Source organism: Ascaphus truei, chromosome 12, assembly GCF_040206685.1.
Source record: "Ascaphus truei isolate aAscTru1 chromosome 12, aAscTru1.hap1, whole genome shotgun sequence".
Lineage (NCBI taxonomy): Eukaryota > Metazoa > Chordata > Amphibia > Anura > Ascaphidae > Ascaphus > Ascaphus truei.
Window position 1 is genome coordinate 41176566 of NC_134494.1, and position 17203 is coordinate 41193768.

The 17203-nt window shown below is 47.9% G+C and overlaps 1 protein-coding gene across 9 annotated transcripts in view; it reads left to right on the plus strand.

Moving 5' to 3' along the window:
* PHF21A (PHD finger protein 21A) overlaps positions 1–17203 on the plus strand; it is a 98437-nt gene that overhangs the window by 72257 nt on the left and 8977 nt on the right. For 3 of the 9 annotated variants that reach the window (XM_075567519.1, XM_075567517.1, XM_075567518.1), the window contains exons 5-14: positions 1785–1997; positions 3588–3848; positions 4762–4851; positions 5278–5568; positions 7704–7799; positions 7887–7938; positions 8485–8564; positions 11289–11349; positions 13803–13966; positions 17016–17171. In XM_075567519.1, the coding sequence (XP_075423634.1) occupies positions 1785–1997; positions 3588–3848; positions 4762–4851; positions 5278–5568; positions 7704–7799; positions 7887–7938; positions 8485–8564; positions 11289–11349; positions 13803–13966; positions 17016–17171 (1464 nt within the window). Of the gene's footprint in view, positions 1–1784; positions 1998–3587; positions 3849–4761; positions 4852–5277; positions 5569–7703; positions 7800–7886; positions 7939–8484; positions 8565–11288; positions 11350–13711; positions 13735–13802; positions 13967–17015; positions 17172–17203 lie in introns of all 9 variants that reach the window. The other 6 variants (XM_075567523.1, XM_075567521.1, XM_075567522.1 and 3 more) reach the window with 6 other exon arrangements.

The following is a 17203-nucleotide window of genomic DNA, read 5'->3' on the forward strand; positions in this document are numbered from 1 at the left end:
CAAGCAGTTATTGTGGGGTTTTTTTTTTATTGCACAATTACAATTATTGTTTTTTTTAATCTGCTTTTCACAAGCGTTTGTAACGGGCAGCGACAGAAAAGCCAAGACAGTGTCTGCACATCTTCTGCAAAGTACTGTAGGCAGGAAAGTCAGCTGAGCATCCTCTGTAAATATCAAAGCATGCGTCCACCAGCTTAGCTGCATACATTATCTCTGCTGCATGCATTCAAATGTGAGATTTGTTTTTTACTTTGGGACTAATGAATATTTGCAGGCATGTTTGTTCTTTTTGAGAAGGTTTTGTTTCATTTCCCGGAGGAGGGGGGGGGGGGGTGCAGAAAATGCCATGCGACTCACTTAACTCCTACCATCACCATTCCTGCTTCTGATTTGGTTCTCTCTTTGTGTTATAACCATCTGGCTTTAGATTTCTTTAGCCGCCTGGGTTTCCTTTCTCTGCTTTCTCCCTACTGTTCCCTTCTGCTGAGCCTCTGCAGCAGAAATGAGGGTTTGTATTGTGGTTGGGTCTGCACTTGAAGCTGCATATCAGCGAGGATGACCATTAGCGCTGTGTTTACCAAGCAAAGTTGCTTAAAGGAAAGGGCGGGTGATCTTTTATGCCATGTACAGTACCTATTTAGCCTTCCGCAGAGTTAATTTGTTGGCAAGTGACACATGGCTGGCTTCATTGTTTCCTCATATTGCCAGTCCTCCCCCATCTATCCTGCTGGCTCTGCGATGTGCTCCTGCCACCTTCTCTCTTCTCTCGAGCTGCAGCCATTGCGTTTCTCATGTCTTGGCTGGCGGTTGCTGTGAAGAGTGGCTTATAGCGGCTCTCCATGTATCTGATTGATAATCTTGGTGATCTTGCTGTAGAAATTGGTTATCTCTCATTCACAAACATCTATGCAGATGGGGCTAATACAGTTATCATTTATAAATCAAAATGAACACAACTCACAAGATAACTTTAACTCGGAGTGATGTACTGGAAAGGGGGAATCATTTTTTTTGATGTTGTACAGTTCTGAATCCCAGCAGCTCTGTTCTGCGCGGCTGGGAGTGCGGTTGGTATTATTAACTTTTACACACCGTTGGGAAGAGCTTGTAAAATAATGTGTTGGCTTTTTCTCCTGAGTTATATGTCCTTTAGGCCAGCTTTGCCAAATGTAATTCCAAGAGTGTCTGATTATTCAGAATAGCTGTCACTTTGCGTGGCTGTCTTCCCAGAATCCTCTCTGTTCCTTCTGATCTGGCCAGCAGCATGCCTGCCCTTGTCTATGTGCTTTTGGCAATCCAGCCTTTTATTAGCGAGTTTCCCCCCCCTTGTAGTGCTTTGCAGCAGTCTGTGCTGCCTCCACCCTACACTTCCATGTCAGTCTCCTCAGTGCTTGCGGTACGGATGCCGTTGTGTAGGCTGATGGTTCTCTCCAGTGCTGGTTTGGTAATTGAATCTGGGAAACATACTAAATGTTAGGACATTATGCTACCTTGAAATGTAGACTCTACCTATGTGCTCTAGACAAGGGGGGCTCAACTCCAGCTCTCAAGGCCATCCCCACCCACCAACAGGTCAGGTTTTCAGGATATCCCAGCCTCAGCACTTGTACAGGAACTCTGAGCCACCTGTGCTGAAGCAGGGATACACTGAAAATGTGACCTGTTGGAGGGGCTTGAGGACTGGAGTTGAGCACCCCTGCTCTAGACCAGAGCTGGTATTAGATGTGCTAAGTGAGGCCCTGCAGTTCTTACAAGGAACCTGAGCCTGTTGTGTTTGTTTGCAGAAACTTGTAGTGGAACAGCTTCGGAAGAATCTTATAGTGAAACAGGAACTTCCGGACAATAAGCTTCTTATCCAGCCCCTGCTCCAGCTAGAAAGCAAACCGCCAACACCGCAAGTGCAGCCTCCGCATCTACAACTGCAGTATCATCCGCTTCAGCAGCAGCAGGTGTCGCAGGCATCGGCAGTGTCTCTTCCAGGCCTGAGTGGGTCACAGGTGGGTGTTCAATGCAGTGTGTGTAGTATCGCCCGTATTGTGCTCCCGTTGGGTTTCAATATATTGATAGGTCTAATCCAGGTGTGGCCAACTCCAGTCCTCAAGGGCTACCAACAGGTCAGGCTTTATAGATATCCCTGCTTCAGCACAGGTGGCTCAATCAGCACACATACACACACACACCACCACACACCCACCACCTCCCGCCCAGGTAAGTAAGTAAACCGCCCTGTGCCTCCAGCCTCCCCTCCCAGTCAGCAACCCCCTGAAGCAGGGATATCCTTAAAACCTGACCTGTTGGTGGCCCTTGAGGACTGGAGTTGGCCACTCCTGGTCTGATCCATCCACACGCTTCTACCCCTGCTACTTGCCATGGCAACAGAGCACTCCAAGTTTGCCTTTTATTTAGTTCTAGATTGTGTCAGAGCCTTGATCTTCTCTGACAAGAAGGGGGCATTGGGGGCTGGACGGATTAGGATCGGAAATACCCATGTCCATTAAACATTTTGAACCAGCACCTATAACTGGTGTATTTAAAGGGTCAGTCCCTCCTAGGACCAAAGTGAACAAATTCCGGTGACCTGTTTAAAGGGCCCCACCTGGGTGGTTGATGTCTTTTTCACCCAAATGTGACGCCTATAAGTATATATAATGTATTTGTTAACGTTAGATTTGGGAGGGGTTTGATTGCCCTCTGACTGCTCCCTTGTGTGATGTCACTGTTTGAGTCCCACCTCCGTATCTTTATTGGCTCTCTGATCAGCACAGGGTGGGATAAAGGGGAAAGAAAACACAAACACGCAGGCGATTTGTTTAACAATATACCTTAAACACAATCAACAGGGAATGGAAGTCTCCTGCGTTTATACGGACTAACAACGCAACTTATAAAGCGGAGCAAAGCAACAATAAGATTGCATTATTCCTGCCCGAGGCGCCACCTGCTGGAAACACAAAAAGACTGCTTGGCAGTATTTGTACTTATTGACCTTAAAAATAAACACACACAGGCCCCTCATTCCGTATTCTGTGATGCCGCGTTCCCTGGGCTAGAGAAGGTTTTAGTTTCATTTCAATAGAATGGAACGATTCTCGATCTCTGGGAAGACGGCTTGGCTGCACGTTGAGAGGCTGTTTCCTGTCTTTTCCCATCGCAAACAAAGGATTGATGGGCAGACAGGATCTACGTTAGAGGAAAACGGACATTAACTGCTTCTGGGTGTTTATATTTTTGACCATGTTCTGGCGGGAGCAAAATTTCAGGTAATAGGTGGGTATCTACAGTGGAGAGAGGGTGTGTTTGTAGGGTACACCACCCTTGAGGTGTAGGTAAGAAATCCTCCATGAAGCAGGGCTGTAAGTAGAGACAGTTTCATCAAGGAAATGTTGGCGGACCTCCCGAAATATCTGTCTATGTTCAGGTAAACTCCTTGTCATCTGACGGAGGAGCAGAAACAGCACAAAGCAGCGTATATCTCTCTGTATCGCGCAGAGCTTGGTGTTGGTGTATAAGCTCTGGGTGTAGGTCGTACATACAGAACTTTGTAATAGTTCACGCTAAAACCTTTGCTGTGTTCCCTTTTACCACAGAGAACGGTGGCCACGGCCTCTATGATCACGGCAAAGACTCTACCTCTTGTGTTGAAGGCAGCGGCGGCAGCGGCAGCAACCATGCCCACCTCCGTAATGGGGCAGAGGCCTACCATCGCCATGGTGACTGCCATCAACAGCCAGAAGGCGATCCTCGGCTCTGATGGGCAGAGAACCCCGATCAACTTGCAGACGTCCAGCAAAATCACCAGTCACGGCACCGAGACCTTTCAAATACTGGCAAAAAACGCAGTGACGTTGGTGAGCCGGGGCGAGACTGGCTTTCTTTTGGTGGGGAGGCTAATGCAAGGTGTTCATAGATTCGCAACAGGAATAGTCTGTCCTGTCATTTCTTGCTAGCAGTCAATTGGAGGTTGTGGCACCTCCCCCCAGAGCTCACTCCTCCTCCTTCACCTTTTTAACTTGGAAGGTCATTTCACTTGCTGCAGGAACAAGACCCATTATGGTTCTTCCCCTCTCACAGAGGTAAAAGGAAGGTTTCACAGTGTAGTGTAGGACCTGCATTATTTTGGTTATACCTTGACGTTGGTATGCAGGCTTATGACGCCTTTGGCCAAAGGGTTAACTAAATAACCAAGTATTTTATATTATTATTATTGAAGTATTTCATTATATATGTTTTGTCAATTGGATGCAGCATTGGGCACCCCCTGTCTCTTGCTGTCATTTCTTTTGTCCCCTTCCAAAACATGTTGCACACGTGTGCATGTCCTGCAGTTCTGCAAGCCCAGGACGTTTGGTGCCCATTACTTAGTTTTGCGAGTACTCCTCCTCTGTTACCCTCCATATGCACGAACAGTGGCGGATCTCCCATTTGGCCCGATAGGCCCGGGGGAGAGCGTGTTCTTAACTTCTCCTTTGTGCCACTCTACCTCCTTCAGCATCAAATGACGCTGTGACATCACATGGCGTCGCGCTGCTGTGGCAACATGCTGGCACAATGGCAATGTGGCACTATAGCAATGAGACGCCCAGTGACGTCTCAGAGTCATTTGATGCTGAAGGAGGAGGATGGCACCAAGTAAGTGCCTAAGGGCGCCAGTTTTGTAAATCCGGCACACTGGAGGAGGGTATTCGTTTTGCTTTGAGACGTATAACAATTTCTAGAGGGTGTGTCTTTATTGGCCTGCTGCGTTTATTTTTGTTGTTGCAGCAGGTTCAGGCTACAACTTCTCAGCACATCAAAGTCCCTCAGTTCATCCCCCCTCCGCGACTCACACCTCGCCCCACGTTTCTCCCACAGGTACGTTTATCTGACCAGTCTAAGAACCGTTCCCTGCTGAGGGACCCGAACGGGCGATACGGCTCGTGTGTCCTCTCATCATGTTCACTGAAAGAACGCATTTCTCTTCCTCGCTGTGATATTCTCCCAGACTTCCCTCTGATATTGAGGTGTCGAGCGGTTGTTTATTAGTGTCACATTCTTCTGCTAGAATTGGTGCAGTAACCTTCCGTAAACCCCCGGCTTTGTATATACTTGTACACCTCGCACTTCACTTCTTGTGTCTCAATTTCATTTTGTTTGTTTCTATTTGAGCGTGCCTTGTAAACGTAATGAAATCTTACAACATATGCATATGTAAGAAAACGATCAGCTGTGATATTTTATTATATGAGATAGATCGATATTTTTTTTGTGGGGAAATAAAAACGTGTTTATTCATTCCAGGTGCGGCCAAAACCAGCAGCACAAAACAATGTTCCTATAGCTCCCGCTCCCGCCCCCCCTCCGATGCTGGCCGCTCCTCCACTCATTCAGCGGCCTGTAATGCTGACCACCAAGATAACCCCCACGTCCCAGAACTCCATCCACCCCGTGCGCATTGTTAATGGCCAGCCCACGGCCATCTCGAAAGCTTTTCCCACGGCACAGCTCACCAGCATCGTGATTGCCACACCGGGGACTCGGCTAGCCGCTCCACAGACTCTGCAGCTTCCAAAACCAAACCTGGAGAAGCAGGTAACTACAGATCGTCTGCCGGGCCGGGCGGGGGGTGACAGGATATTGTTACAGTCAGAGCACTACAGAAGTAGTTTACTATGTATGTCTATATACACACATATAAACACATTGCTGCAGTGGAAGTGCTGTGTGCTGGGTGATAATGGTGAAAGGCGGGGTTGCAGACCTGTCTTAAGACATGCAAATGAGCATACAGTAATATTTCCATTATATATATCTCAAATCCCGCATCTCACACTCCATTCTCCTCCTCACTTTTAAAGCTTTACACTCCTCTGCCCCTCCTTACAGCTCAGCCCTAATTTCTCGTTATGCACCATCCCGACTCTTGCGTTCTGCTCAAGGATTTCTTCTCTGTACCCTCTTTATATCTAAAGCCCTCTCCCACCTTAGACTTTTCTCACTGACTGCCCCACACCTCTGGAATGCCCTTCCCCTCAATACCCGACTAGCACCCTCTCTAGCCACCTTTAAGACCCACCTTAAGACACACCTGCTTAAAGAAGCATATGAATAGCACCATTGCTAATACTATACGATACATAAGCTTGGACCCCTGCAGGTGCACTTACCAGAACGCCCTCCTAATGTCTTTGTATGTTCTCCCTACCAATTAGATTGTAAGCTCTTTGGAGCAGGGATTCTTCTTCCTAATGTTACTTTTATTTGTGAAGCACTCATTCCCATGATCTGTTATTTGTAGTTATTTGTTATTTATACGATTGTCACATGTATTACTGCTGTAAAGAGCTATGTACATGAATGGCGCTATATAAATAAAGACATACATACATACATACATACATATAGATGTACACACACACATGGATCTATATAGACACACACTAGGAAAGAAAGCGTGCAACTTAAATAATATTTAATATTCATAAGAATAAGACCATGTTTCAGGCCCCACTGCAAGGTCAGGGTGACTCTGGGACAGGCATGTTTAGCCCATTTTATATGTATGCACAAATAAAAAAACTACAAAACGCTTCAGGGGTAAGTATAAAAAAGTGTGTAATAGTAAATCACACATAGTATCTGTAACTTACAATTACAAAACAATATAGCACTGAGCGCCAACAGTTGGGAAGGTCCCGCAGGCCGTAGAGGTCATACTACAAAGGCAAAGTGCATCGGGTCCCCGGAACAACCAGCGAGCCTTGGATCCCCAACGCCTTTCACACGTAACCGTGCTTCATCAGCCCCCCTTGGGAAACCGGGTTACAGTACGTGCGAAACGCGTTGAAAGTTTTAAAACGGCGGTTGTTACCATGCTTGTTCGGATGGAACGCTCCTGGGATCCAAGGCTCGCGGGTTGTTCCGGGGACCCGATGCGCTCGGCCTCTACGGACTATGGGACCTTCCCAATTGTTGGAGCTCCGTGCTATATGTTGCTACTTGTAAGTTTCAGATATTACGTGTGATTTACTAGTACACACTTTTATACTTGCCCCTGGCGCTCTCTCACAAGATACAAGCTGTTCTAACAGATCGGAAAACCTCCCCTTTGCAATCTGAGACTGATCTGAAGAGTCTAGCGCACATGGAACGTTTTCGTGTATGTGTGTAATAAATATATATATATATATATATATAATGTATGTATATGTACAGTATGTGTGTGTTCTGCTATAAGACCCCCTACGGCACTGGAAAGCTTGAATGGGCTGCAAGGTGTCTTCCAGCACTGGAAGGTGCCTTATTGCTCAGACTGATTAGTAAATACGGCCCCAAATCCTGTAGATCCTGGTGCGTTTGAGATAAGACTGTGAGCTATTTGGGACAGACGTGTCTGTAGCTGGCTTGTTCTGCTATATACAGTGCAGCATGCCATTCCTATACTGTAAGTACATAAATAACATGGCACCTTTCATTTTTATCATGGCCGCTAATAGATGTGGTTCCAGGCAGTAACCTCACGTCTCAGTGGCTGTTCTGCACACGGCCTGGTGGTTGTTGCTAAGTGTGTAACAGAGTGTATATCCCTATAATAAGTTACAAGCAAAGTCCGTTGCTCAGCTTACAGTACATCTCCGAGATCAAACTGCTGCCGTCTCTTTCCTGGGAGACAATGTGGGAGACCGTACATAACCCTCCCCCCCCCCCCCTCTTTGTGGCCCCCTCAGACTAATAAAACTCAGGTGGACACATCGGGCAAGCTGACTGACAGCAGTACGACCCTGACACCGGCCCCCAAGCCAAGGCGAGAGGAGAACCCACAGGTACTAAATAAATCCATCCTTCAGTATTTTCTGTGACAGCACAAACTCCAAAATGTAACTTATTCTATTTTTTGTGTGTGTCCTTAGAAACTGGCCTTCATGGTGTCGCTGGGACTGGTCACGCACGATCATTTAGAAGGTGAGAAAAGCCGACTGCTCTGATTTGGGGGGTTTTCAGTCTAATTTACAGACTCGGAGAACATTGTATTCCCTGGAGATCTAACTTGAAGTACTTTTTCCAGAGACTCGGCCCATCTCTTTTTTGTACTGGGGGTAATTGTGTGTCCAGTTCTGGTAAGGTTTTAAAGATATCCCTGCTTCAGCAGAGGTGGCTCAGTCTTAAGCCTTCTGTGCTGACGCAGGGACTAATTGAGCGGTCTGTGCTGAAGCAGGGATATCCTGAAAACCTGACTTGGGGTGGAGGTGGGGGGGTTGGGAATTGAGGACTCGAGTTGAGCCCCCCCTGTTGTTTGAGAGCACTGTATTGCAGTGACCCAATCCGAGACATTGGTCCCAGCACCGTGTAACCAGGAAGAGGTGCTTGGTCCGTATTACCTCGTCCGTGTGGGGCTCGGAACCACTTGCAGAACCCCCGGAAGGTCTCGCACTGGATTCTTTGCATGGAGACGATGCTGAATTCATGCTTCTGGTAACACTGGCTTTTTTCTTTGCCCCTGATTAACAGAAATTCAAAGTAAACGTCAAGAGCGAAAGAGAAGAACAACAGCCAACCCAGTTTACAGCGGGGCCGTGTTTGAGCCTGAGGTAGGCGCTGCTCTAGGAAATATGATTACAACTCGAGTTGTACACAACCTTTTTTGTTTTGTTTTCCTCTCCTCTTGACCTGCTCCCTCACACAAACACACAACAGCACCACCATCTCCCGGGACCTGCTCCCTCACACAAACACACAACAGCACCACCATCTCCCGGGACCTGCTCCCTCACACAAACACACAACAGCACCACCATCTCCCGGGACCTGCTCCCTCACACAAACACACAACAGCACCACCATCTCCCGGGACCTGCTCCCTCACACAAACACACAACAGCACCTCCGTACTCCCGGGACCTGCTCCCTCACACAAACACACAACAGCACCTCCGTACTCCCGGGACCTGCTCCCTCACACAAACACACAACAGCACCTCTGTTTTCCAGGACCTGCTCCCTCACACAATCACACAACAGCACCACCATCTCCCGGGACCTGCTCCCTCACACAAACACACACACAACAGCACCTCCGTACTCCCAGGACCTGCTCCCTCACACAATCACACACAACAGCACCTCCGTACTCCCGGGACCTGCTCCCTCACACAAACGCACAACAGCACCTCCGTACTCCCGGGACCTGCTCCCTCACACAATCACACACAACAGCACCTCCGTACTCCCGGGACCTGCTCCCTCACACACACACACACACACACAACAGCACCACCATCTCCCGGGACCTGCTCCCTCACAGACACACACACAACAGCACCTCCGTACTCCCGGGATCTGCTCCCTCACACAATCACACAACAGCACCTCTGTCTTCCAGGACCTGCTCCCTCACACAATCACACAACAGCACCACCATCTCCCGGGACCTGCTCCCTCACACAAACACACACACAACAGCACCTCCGTACTCCCGGGACCTGCTCCCTCACACAATCACACACAACAGCACCTCCGTACTCCCGGGACCTGCTCCCTCACACAAACACACAACAGCACCTCCGTACTCCCGGGACCTGCTCCCTCACACACACACACAACAGTACCTCCGTACTCCCGGGACCTGCTCCCTCACACAAACACACAACAGCACCTCCGTACTCCCGGGACCTGCTCCCTCACACAAACACACAACAGTACCTCCGTACTCCCGGGACCTGCTCCCTCACACAAACACACAACAGCACCTCTGTTTTCCAGGACCTGCTCCCTCACACAATCACACAACAGCACCACCATCTCCCGGGACCTGCTCCCTCACACAAACACACACACAACAGCACCTCCGTACTCCCGGGACCTGCTCCCTCACACAAACACACAACAGTGCCTCCGTACTCCCGGGACCTGCTCCCTCACACAAACACACAACAGTACCTCCGTACTCCCGGGACCTGCTCCCTCACACAAACACACAACAGCACCTCCGTACTCCCGGGACCTGCTCCCTCACACAAACACACAACAGCACCTCCGTACTCCCGGGACCTGCTCCCTCACACACACACACAACAGTACCTCCGTACTCCCGGGACCTGCTCCCTCACACAATCACACAACAGCACCTCCGTACTCCCGGGACCTGCTCCCTCACACAAACACACAACAGTGCCTCCGTACTCCCGGGACCTGCTCCCTCACACAAACACACAACAGTACCTCCGTACTCCCGGGACCTGCTCCCTCGCACAAACACACAACAGCACCTCCGTACTCCCGGGACCTGCTCCCTCACACAAACACACAACAGCACCTCCGTACTCCCGGGACCTGCTCCCTCACACAAACACACAACAGCACCTCCGTACTCCCGGGACCTGCTCCCTCACACACACACACAACAGCACCCTTACAGTCATAAATGCATTAGGCCCTGGTCTTGTTTCTGTATTGTTCATTATTGGAGACCAGCACCTAATGTATTTTTTTGGTTTGTTTTTTTAAATATGCCCTAACTATGGCGTCTCTTCCCCGCCCCCCCCCCCCCCCCCCCACTAATTCTCATATGACACTGTAGGAACCACAGCTTTGTGATGGGGTCCCGCACAGATTCCCGATCCCACTGATTAGCAGTCAGAAAAGCAGAGAGGCAGTGGGGGATATTCTAGTAGCGAGTTTTTCATGGTCAGAAGTATCGGATTAAAACTAGCCCAAAATCCATGTTCTGTATTGCAAATCGCTTCGTTTAAACCGCGTCTATAAAAAATAGCAAACGGTTTAACAGCCAGAACGCCCAGATTGTACTCGCTTGGAAGCGGAATGACCTGAAGTGGTGCTAGCTCCACCCAGAGCCAGGGATGCGGGTTGTGCTGAGATTTGGGTTTCTCTCATTAAAACCCATATTTCAGGCTCTGGATGGAAATCGCAATACAAGTCTCGCCACTCTGAAGGAGGCGGGAAATAAAATGTGGGTTATTACAAGCGCTTTTGCCTTCTGCACTTCACCGAGCTACTAGAATGCAGTTAGCTGCTCAAAAATGTGAGTTTTGAGCCTTTTTGGTCATTCTCCCTGGATTTGCACAGTGAATGAAACCGCTTCTAAAGAAAAGCCTTTCCTGCACAGTTTGGACACGCGAGAAGGGCTGGCAGAGTAGCAAAGCGCGCCAGTCCTATCGGAAAGGGCTCTTTAGGCACAGATCTGCACAACTCGCAGTTACTAGAATATCCCCCAGTGACGGCTACACGTTGCACTGTGTGCTGTGTGCTTTCTTGTCCTACGAGAATGATATGAGTAACATGTGTTACCCTTGCAGCGTAAGAAAAGTGCTGTGACCTACCTAAACAGCACAATGCATCCAGGGACACGCAAGAGAGGTAAGTGTCTGAATGCGCTGTGCAGTCTGCCTACTCTTCATGTGGCTCTCTCTCTCGTCCTTCCCTGTGCCGGCTTTGTGTTTCAGTGCATGTTAGAGGGCCAGGATGGCACTGCTTGGCATGATACCAATGCTAGTGTTGGGGCGTGTGTTGCAGGCCCCTCCTAGATGTAAAGGGGGTTTAATGTTCACTATTTGTAGATTACACACGGAAGGAATGTGTGGTGAGTTAGTGTTTTATCACCACTTGATGTAAGAAGAGATTGATAGTCAAAGTACCCTGCCCCCTACAAATGAACATGCTATGGAACATAATGATGCTAAATATCCCTATATACTAGTGCTGGATGGTCATTTCTTTTGCACTGTTTTGATGCACTGTAAGGGTTGTGTTATAAATAAACATAACCTGAGGATTATTTGGTGGCAGCAATACTCCCTACATATGACACCAGAAATGTGTCAGAACACTGTGCCTCCAGTTCTTAATGCAGACGTGGGTTATAGGGAGGTTTTAGATCAAAGATATGGGTCCAAAGAGAGGGAATGACACGGGCTGCTACAGTGAAGGTTTGTGCTTCTGCGTCTCTGGGTGCCTGTGTTGAAGTTAAAGACTTTATCCATTGCTAAGAAATTGCCCTGGTCTTTGCTGTGCTACACTGTGCTAGATTACTGTGGTCGGGGTGAAAGATATACACGGAGGGCCAGCTCTATTTCCTAAATTCCTACATACACAGGGGGCGAGACTCCGAACTCTTAGACATCTACAGCTAAAGCCGTTACAGAATCCATGCTACAGAAGAGCCCAAGAAGAGTAATGTGCGTTCTTTCCCCCTGAAAGGGTCACGCTGCAGGGATTATGGTTGCAACGGACTGTAAACGTGTTTACGGCTAGCTACAAAAAGTAACGGGTGTGCAAAACGCGCCAGTGCTGTCACAGCCGGGAGATGAGAATTCCTCCTCCCTGGGAACAAAACTTTGTTTTGAGAGCAAAAGTGTAGGGGGGGGGGGGAGGTATGGCAAAGCAGCAGGTGTTACTATGCAGCTTTTTATTCTCCATATTTGCTTTTCCGTGCTTGCTGCCAGCTAGCCTTGGAGATGCTGGTTATATCATTCGAGACTCAGGCAAATTCAGCAGTGACGCCACATTCCTTTTTGTTCATAGAGACCTGTTGTACCTGCTGGGTTATTTGTCCTTTATTCCTCATCATTCGTAGTTTAGATTTCCTTGTTGAAAAAGGTTCCTAAACTGTATCCTGTACGAGCAGCTCCGCAGACACCGTTTCCCCTTTTCCCCTCCTTTTTAATATCACAAACGACATTGTTTTTGACAGCCAGACAAGGTACCTCATTTTAAAATACAACACAATCGCCCCCGGGAAAATACTGGAAACCTCCTCATTTTAATCGTTGTTGTTTTGTGTATTAAAAGGACACACAAGCTTCTGAGGGTTTATCTGGTTGATATAATATATGCCCTGCTATGTAGTAAGGTTTGTTTCTCCATAGACCTTGCAAAGCAAACACTCATTGTTGACATGCATTTATTATTGGGTCCAAAAGTGAGGAGGAACACCCTGACACACCATGGTTCGGCAATAACCAATAATAACGATCTTTAGACATTTTATCGTGATAAATATCCAAGTAGGAAGCATAGAAAAGAAAATTTAACATGCCATAAGAACTTTAATGCAAAAGCATTTTTCATAATACATATTGCGTATCATTTGAAGTTTCGTGTTCATAGTTATATATATATATTTTTTAAAAGTGTGTTTTATAAAATAAACAACATTTTAAAATAAATCAAATATCCGTACTTGCCCCTATCCCCCGGACATAAGGGTTAGGGGTAAGGAAGGGAATTGGGGGAACGGGGTAAACACAGAGCAAAGTGACCCTGAGAACCACAGGGGAAGGGGGAAGGAGCTGCTATCCCACTTACACTGGAAGCTCTGCCTTCTTTAAAGCTGCGGTCACTCGCTGACCATATAACGTCGATCATGGCAATACCACAATAGTAAGACTGACAATAAGTGTACAGGGATATGTTTTTTACAATCGTATCGATGTAATGCCCAACTCTGACACACTAATACATTTGCAGTGACCAGCTTTCATTAGACACCCCGACCCTAATTTCCCATTGATTAAGTGCCTTTTGAATCCCCGATTTCTCTCCCCGCTAAGATGAGTAAGAGAGGAACAGATGCATTCCCCGTACGTACATACTTGCGCTTCCTTCTGCATTCGCTGAAAGCTGCTGCTTTTATTTAATAACTGTGCTGCTCTCCTTTGTCTTGGTGATGTTGTATGATCGTTTTCCTTCATCTGCTGCATCATTTCCTTTTTCATGCTAGCCAATGAGGATCACTGGCCAAAGGTATGTAAACTCCCCCGTTTTTTGTTTTTGTTGTTTTTTTTTTTTTATTTGTGTTTATTAACCTATAGGTCGTCCTCCCAAATACAACACGGTGCTGAGTTTGGGCGCTCTGCCTCCCACCTCCCTTCCATCCAGTCATCCAGACTCCCCCGAAAGGGAAAAGATACAGACCACATGTCATTTCCCTGCAAGTGTCCTGCCTGTGTCCCTGCCCAGCCCTTATTCCACGGACGTAAGTAAACTCTTTGTGACGGGCGCCAAGAGAGCAGAGGGATCCTGATGTCCAGGAGTTTGCTCACTCGCAGGACAGCAGCGAGTCCATCGGGACTGGCAAAAGCCTCCAGAAAAATGTGTTGTATGCAGAGCAGTGTGTGTGTCTGCAGTCTTGCCAATATTATAATATGGGTTCATTCCGGTATAGCACTGACCATATAGTGTTTATAATGTAGCTGCACAGATCCGGGGGAATCAAGGTGTACGAGGAGTTCATTATTCTGTATAAAACAATGTAGAATACCTTTCCCTTATTTCATTGGGTGATCTAAAGATAGACTTGATGCACTGATGCACTGATGCACTGATGCACTGATGCACTGATGCACTGATGCAAACAACCAATAGGGAACCAATACATATGTAATCAATAAACTGATGCATGTTATCTGTTTCTACCCTGGGGAAGCAATATCCCACTCTGTGGCAGCAAAAGGGTTAAAATAAGGTGGTAAACAAATGTACAGTAATTTTCTTAAACAGATATTAAACAGTATAGTAGTGTAATATTTGACACCTGATGTGAATGATTTGAAGGCAGATATGAGCTGAGAAAGGCCATGTGGTGCAGTCATGTGAAACTCTTGGGTCCACATATTTGGCAGCTGTGCAGAACAATTGGGTTGACCATATCCAGTGCTTTTTGTTTGAGCATTTGGTGTCTGTGTTCAGTTGCTCAGCACAGTGAGCCTCCTCCTGTTGTGTTCATTTATGGTACAGGCCATTTAGGTGACCTACCCAAAGTCACACACAAAGGGCACCGCCTTGCCCTTGGGTTTCCCATTGCAGAGACTATACAGCATAACCATGTGTCTACAACTGGCTTCTGCCATATTCGTAGTGTGTTGCAAGCAGGGTTCCAGCCATATCTCTCCCATGCTTAGCAGTGGTTTCCTGCCCGTGCTCTCCTTGCCATATATCTCCCATGCTGAGCAGTGGTTTCCTGCCCGTGCTCTCCTTGCCATATCTCTCCCATGCTGAGCAGTGGTTTCCTTGCCATATCTCTCCCATGCTGAGCAGTGGTTTCCTGCCTGTGCTCTCCTTGCCATATCTCTCCCATGCTGAGCAGTGGTTTCCTGCCTGTGCTCTCCTTGCCATACCCCTCCCAGGCTTAGCAGTGGTTTCCTGCCCGTGCTCTCCTTGCCATATCTCTCCCATGCTGAGCAGTGGTTTCCTTGCCATATCTCTCCCATGCTGAGCAGTGGTTTCCTGCCCGTGCTCTCCTTGCCATATCTCTCCCATGCTGAGCAGTGGTTTCCTGCCCGTGCTCTCCTTGCCATATCTCTCCCATGCTGAGCAGTGGTTTTCTTGCCATATCTCTCCCATGCTGAGCAGTGGTTTCCTGCCTGTGCTCTCCTTGCCATATCTCTCCCATGCTGAGCAGTGGTTTCCTGCCCGTGCTCTCCTTGCCATATCTCTCCCATGCTGAGCAGTGGTTTCCTGCCCGTGCTCTCCTTGCCATATCTCTCCCATGCTGAGCAGTGGTTTCCTGCCCGTGCTCTCCTTGCCATATCTCTCCCATGCTGAGCAGTGGTTTCCTGCCTGTGCTCTCCTTGCCATACCCCTCCCAGGCTTAGCAGTGGTTTCCTGCCTGTGCTCTCCTTGCCATACCCCTCCCAGGCTTAGCAGTGGTTTCCTGCCCGTGCTCTCCTTGCCATATCTCTCCCATGCTGAGCAGTGGTTTCCTGCCCGTGCTCTCGTTGCCATATCTCTCCCATGCTGAGCAGTGGTTTCCTGCCCTTGCTTTCCTTGCCTATTCTGCATACTGTTTATCAGATAAGGGCTCAGAGAAGTGCCATGAAATACCATAAGTCTTTTTGTGGTGGGATGATTGGGACACAGTCTCTGGCCTCTGGTTTGTGAATGTGTTGGTTGTATGGTGTGTAATGAGATCATATCGGATCATTTTTGTATGTGAAAATAGGGCTCTGTTCTTAACCAGCTACTGTAGGAACTTTCTGATGTTATGCAAACACTTCTCAGTCCGGTGCTTTGGGATAGCACTGCTCTCATGAAACAGTTACAGCTTGAATTACCTAAGTCTGTTTGGCAGCTCTGTATCTACAGAGACTGCAATTCTAGAATTGCTGTACTATATATTAAAGGTTGGTACATGGCTGTGGCTGCCTTATACAGATAGGCAGTATGGGACCTATGTGGCTAAACCAACTCCCTACTCTCTTACTTCTCTCTTTTTGTTACTTGTTTTTACATTTCCCTCCATGCCATCTTTTCCCTGTACACAATATCGGACTGTCCTGCCTCTCTCTGCTTGCACATCTACCCTTTGTCCCTGTCCGTGAGCAGTCACAAGCTTTAGCGCCAGCTCTACACAGCACCATGCCCAAGCCTTTGCGCGTTTGGCAGACGTTTTTATCACATTAATTTCAGCGCTTATGAGGGCTTCAGCTGAGAGCAGAAAGGAAAGGGCAATTGTCTAGGGCAGGCTGAGCCTATGTCTTGTCTCGTACAATAAGAGGACAGCACACATTCTGTGACTTCAGCCCAACGGAAGACAAAGTAGTTGTACAAAGTGTAAACTGTACCCCTAACAAAACAAGAAGTCATCAGGTGGCAGAGTTTGGCTCTGACATGGAGGACGAGGGAAGGGAAGGTGGACAGCACCAGGTTTCTTCCCACACTGATACTGTTGGGAATATTTGTTGCCAAGTCGAGTTGTGATCAGAAAATACGCAGTCTGATGTTCAGTAGGATCAGTACAGGGCAGTGTGCTCTACATCTTATGGCTTCCTCTACCTCCTTTGCTGCTCCAGGGCTTTTATATACATTGCTTTGCTCTATACCAGTGACCTGCTGGTCCCTTCTGCAGGGAGATATTTTATAGTATCCATCTAGTCATTGGCCAGTATGTGAATGCAGACACTGTTGTGGCATAGTCTTTGCTGAGTGGTCGCAGTTTGGAAACACTGAGGAAGAGCGGGTGTCAGAGGTGTAGGCTGACCTCTTCTTTTTGTTTTTCCGCCTCCTCTCTCCCGTGACTTCTACAGGCTGATATCCATGAGGATTTTTGCAGCGTCTGCAGAAAGAGCGGGCAGTTACTGATGTGCGACACATGTTCACGTGTGTACCACCTGGATTGTCTGGAGCCTCCTCTGAAATCCATTCCCAAGGGCATGTGGATGTGTCCCAAATGCCAAGACCAGGTACTGTGTGACACACAGAGAGATAGGGAGCA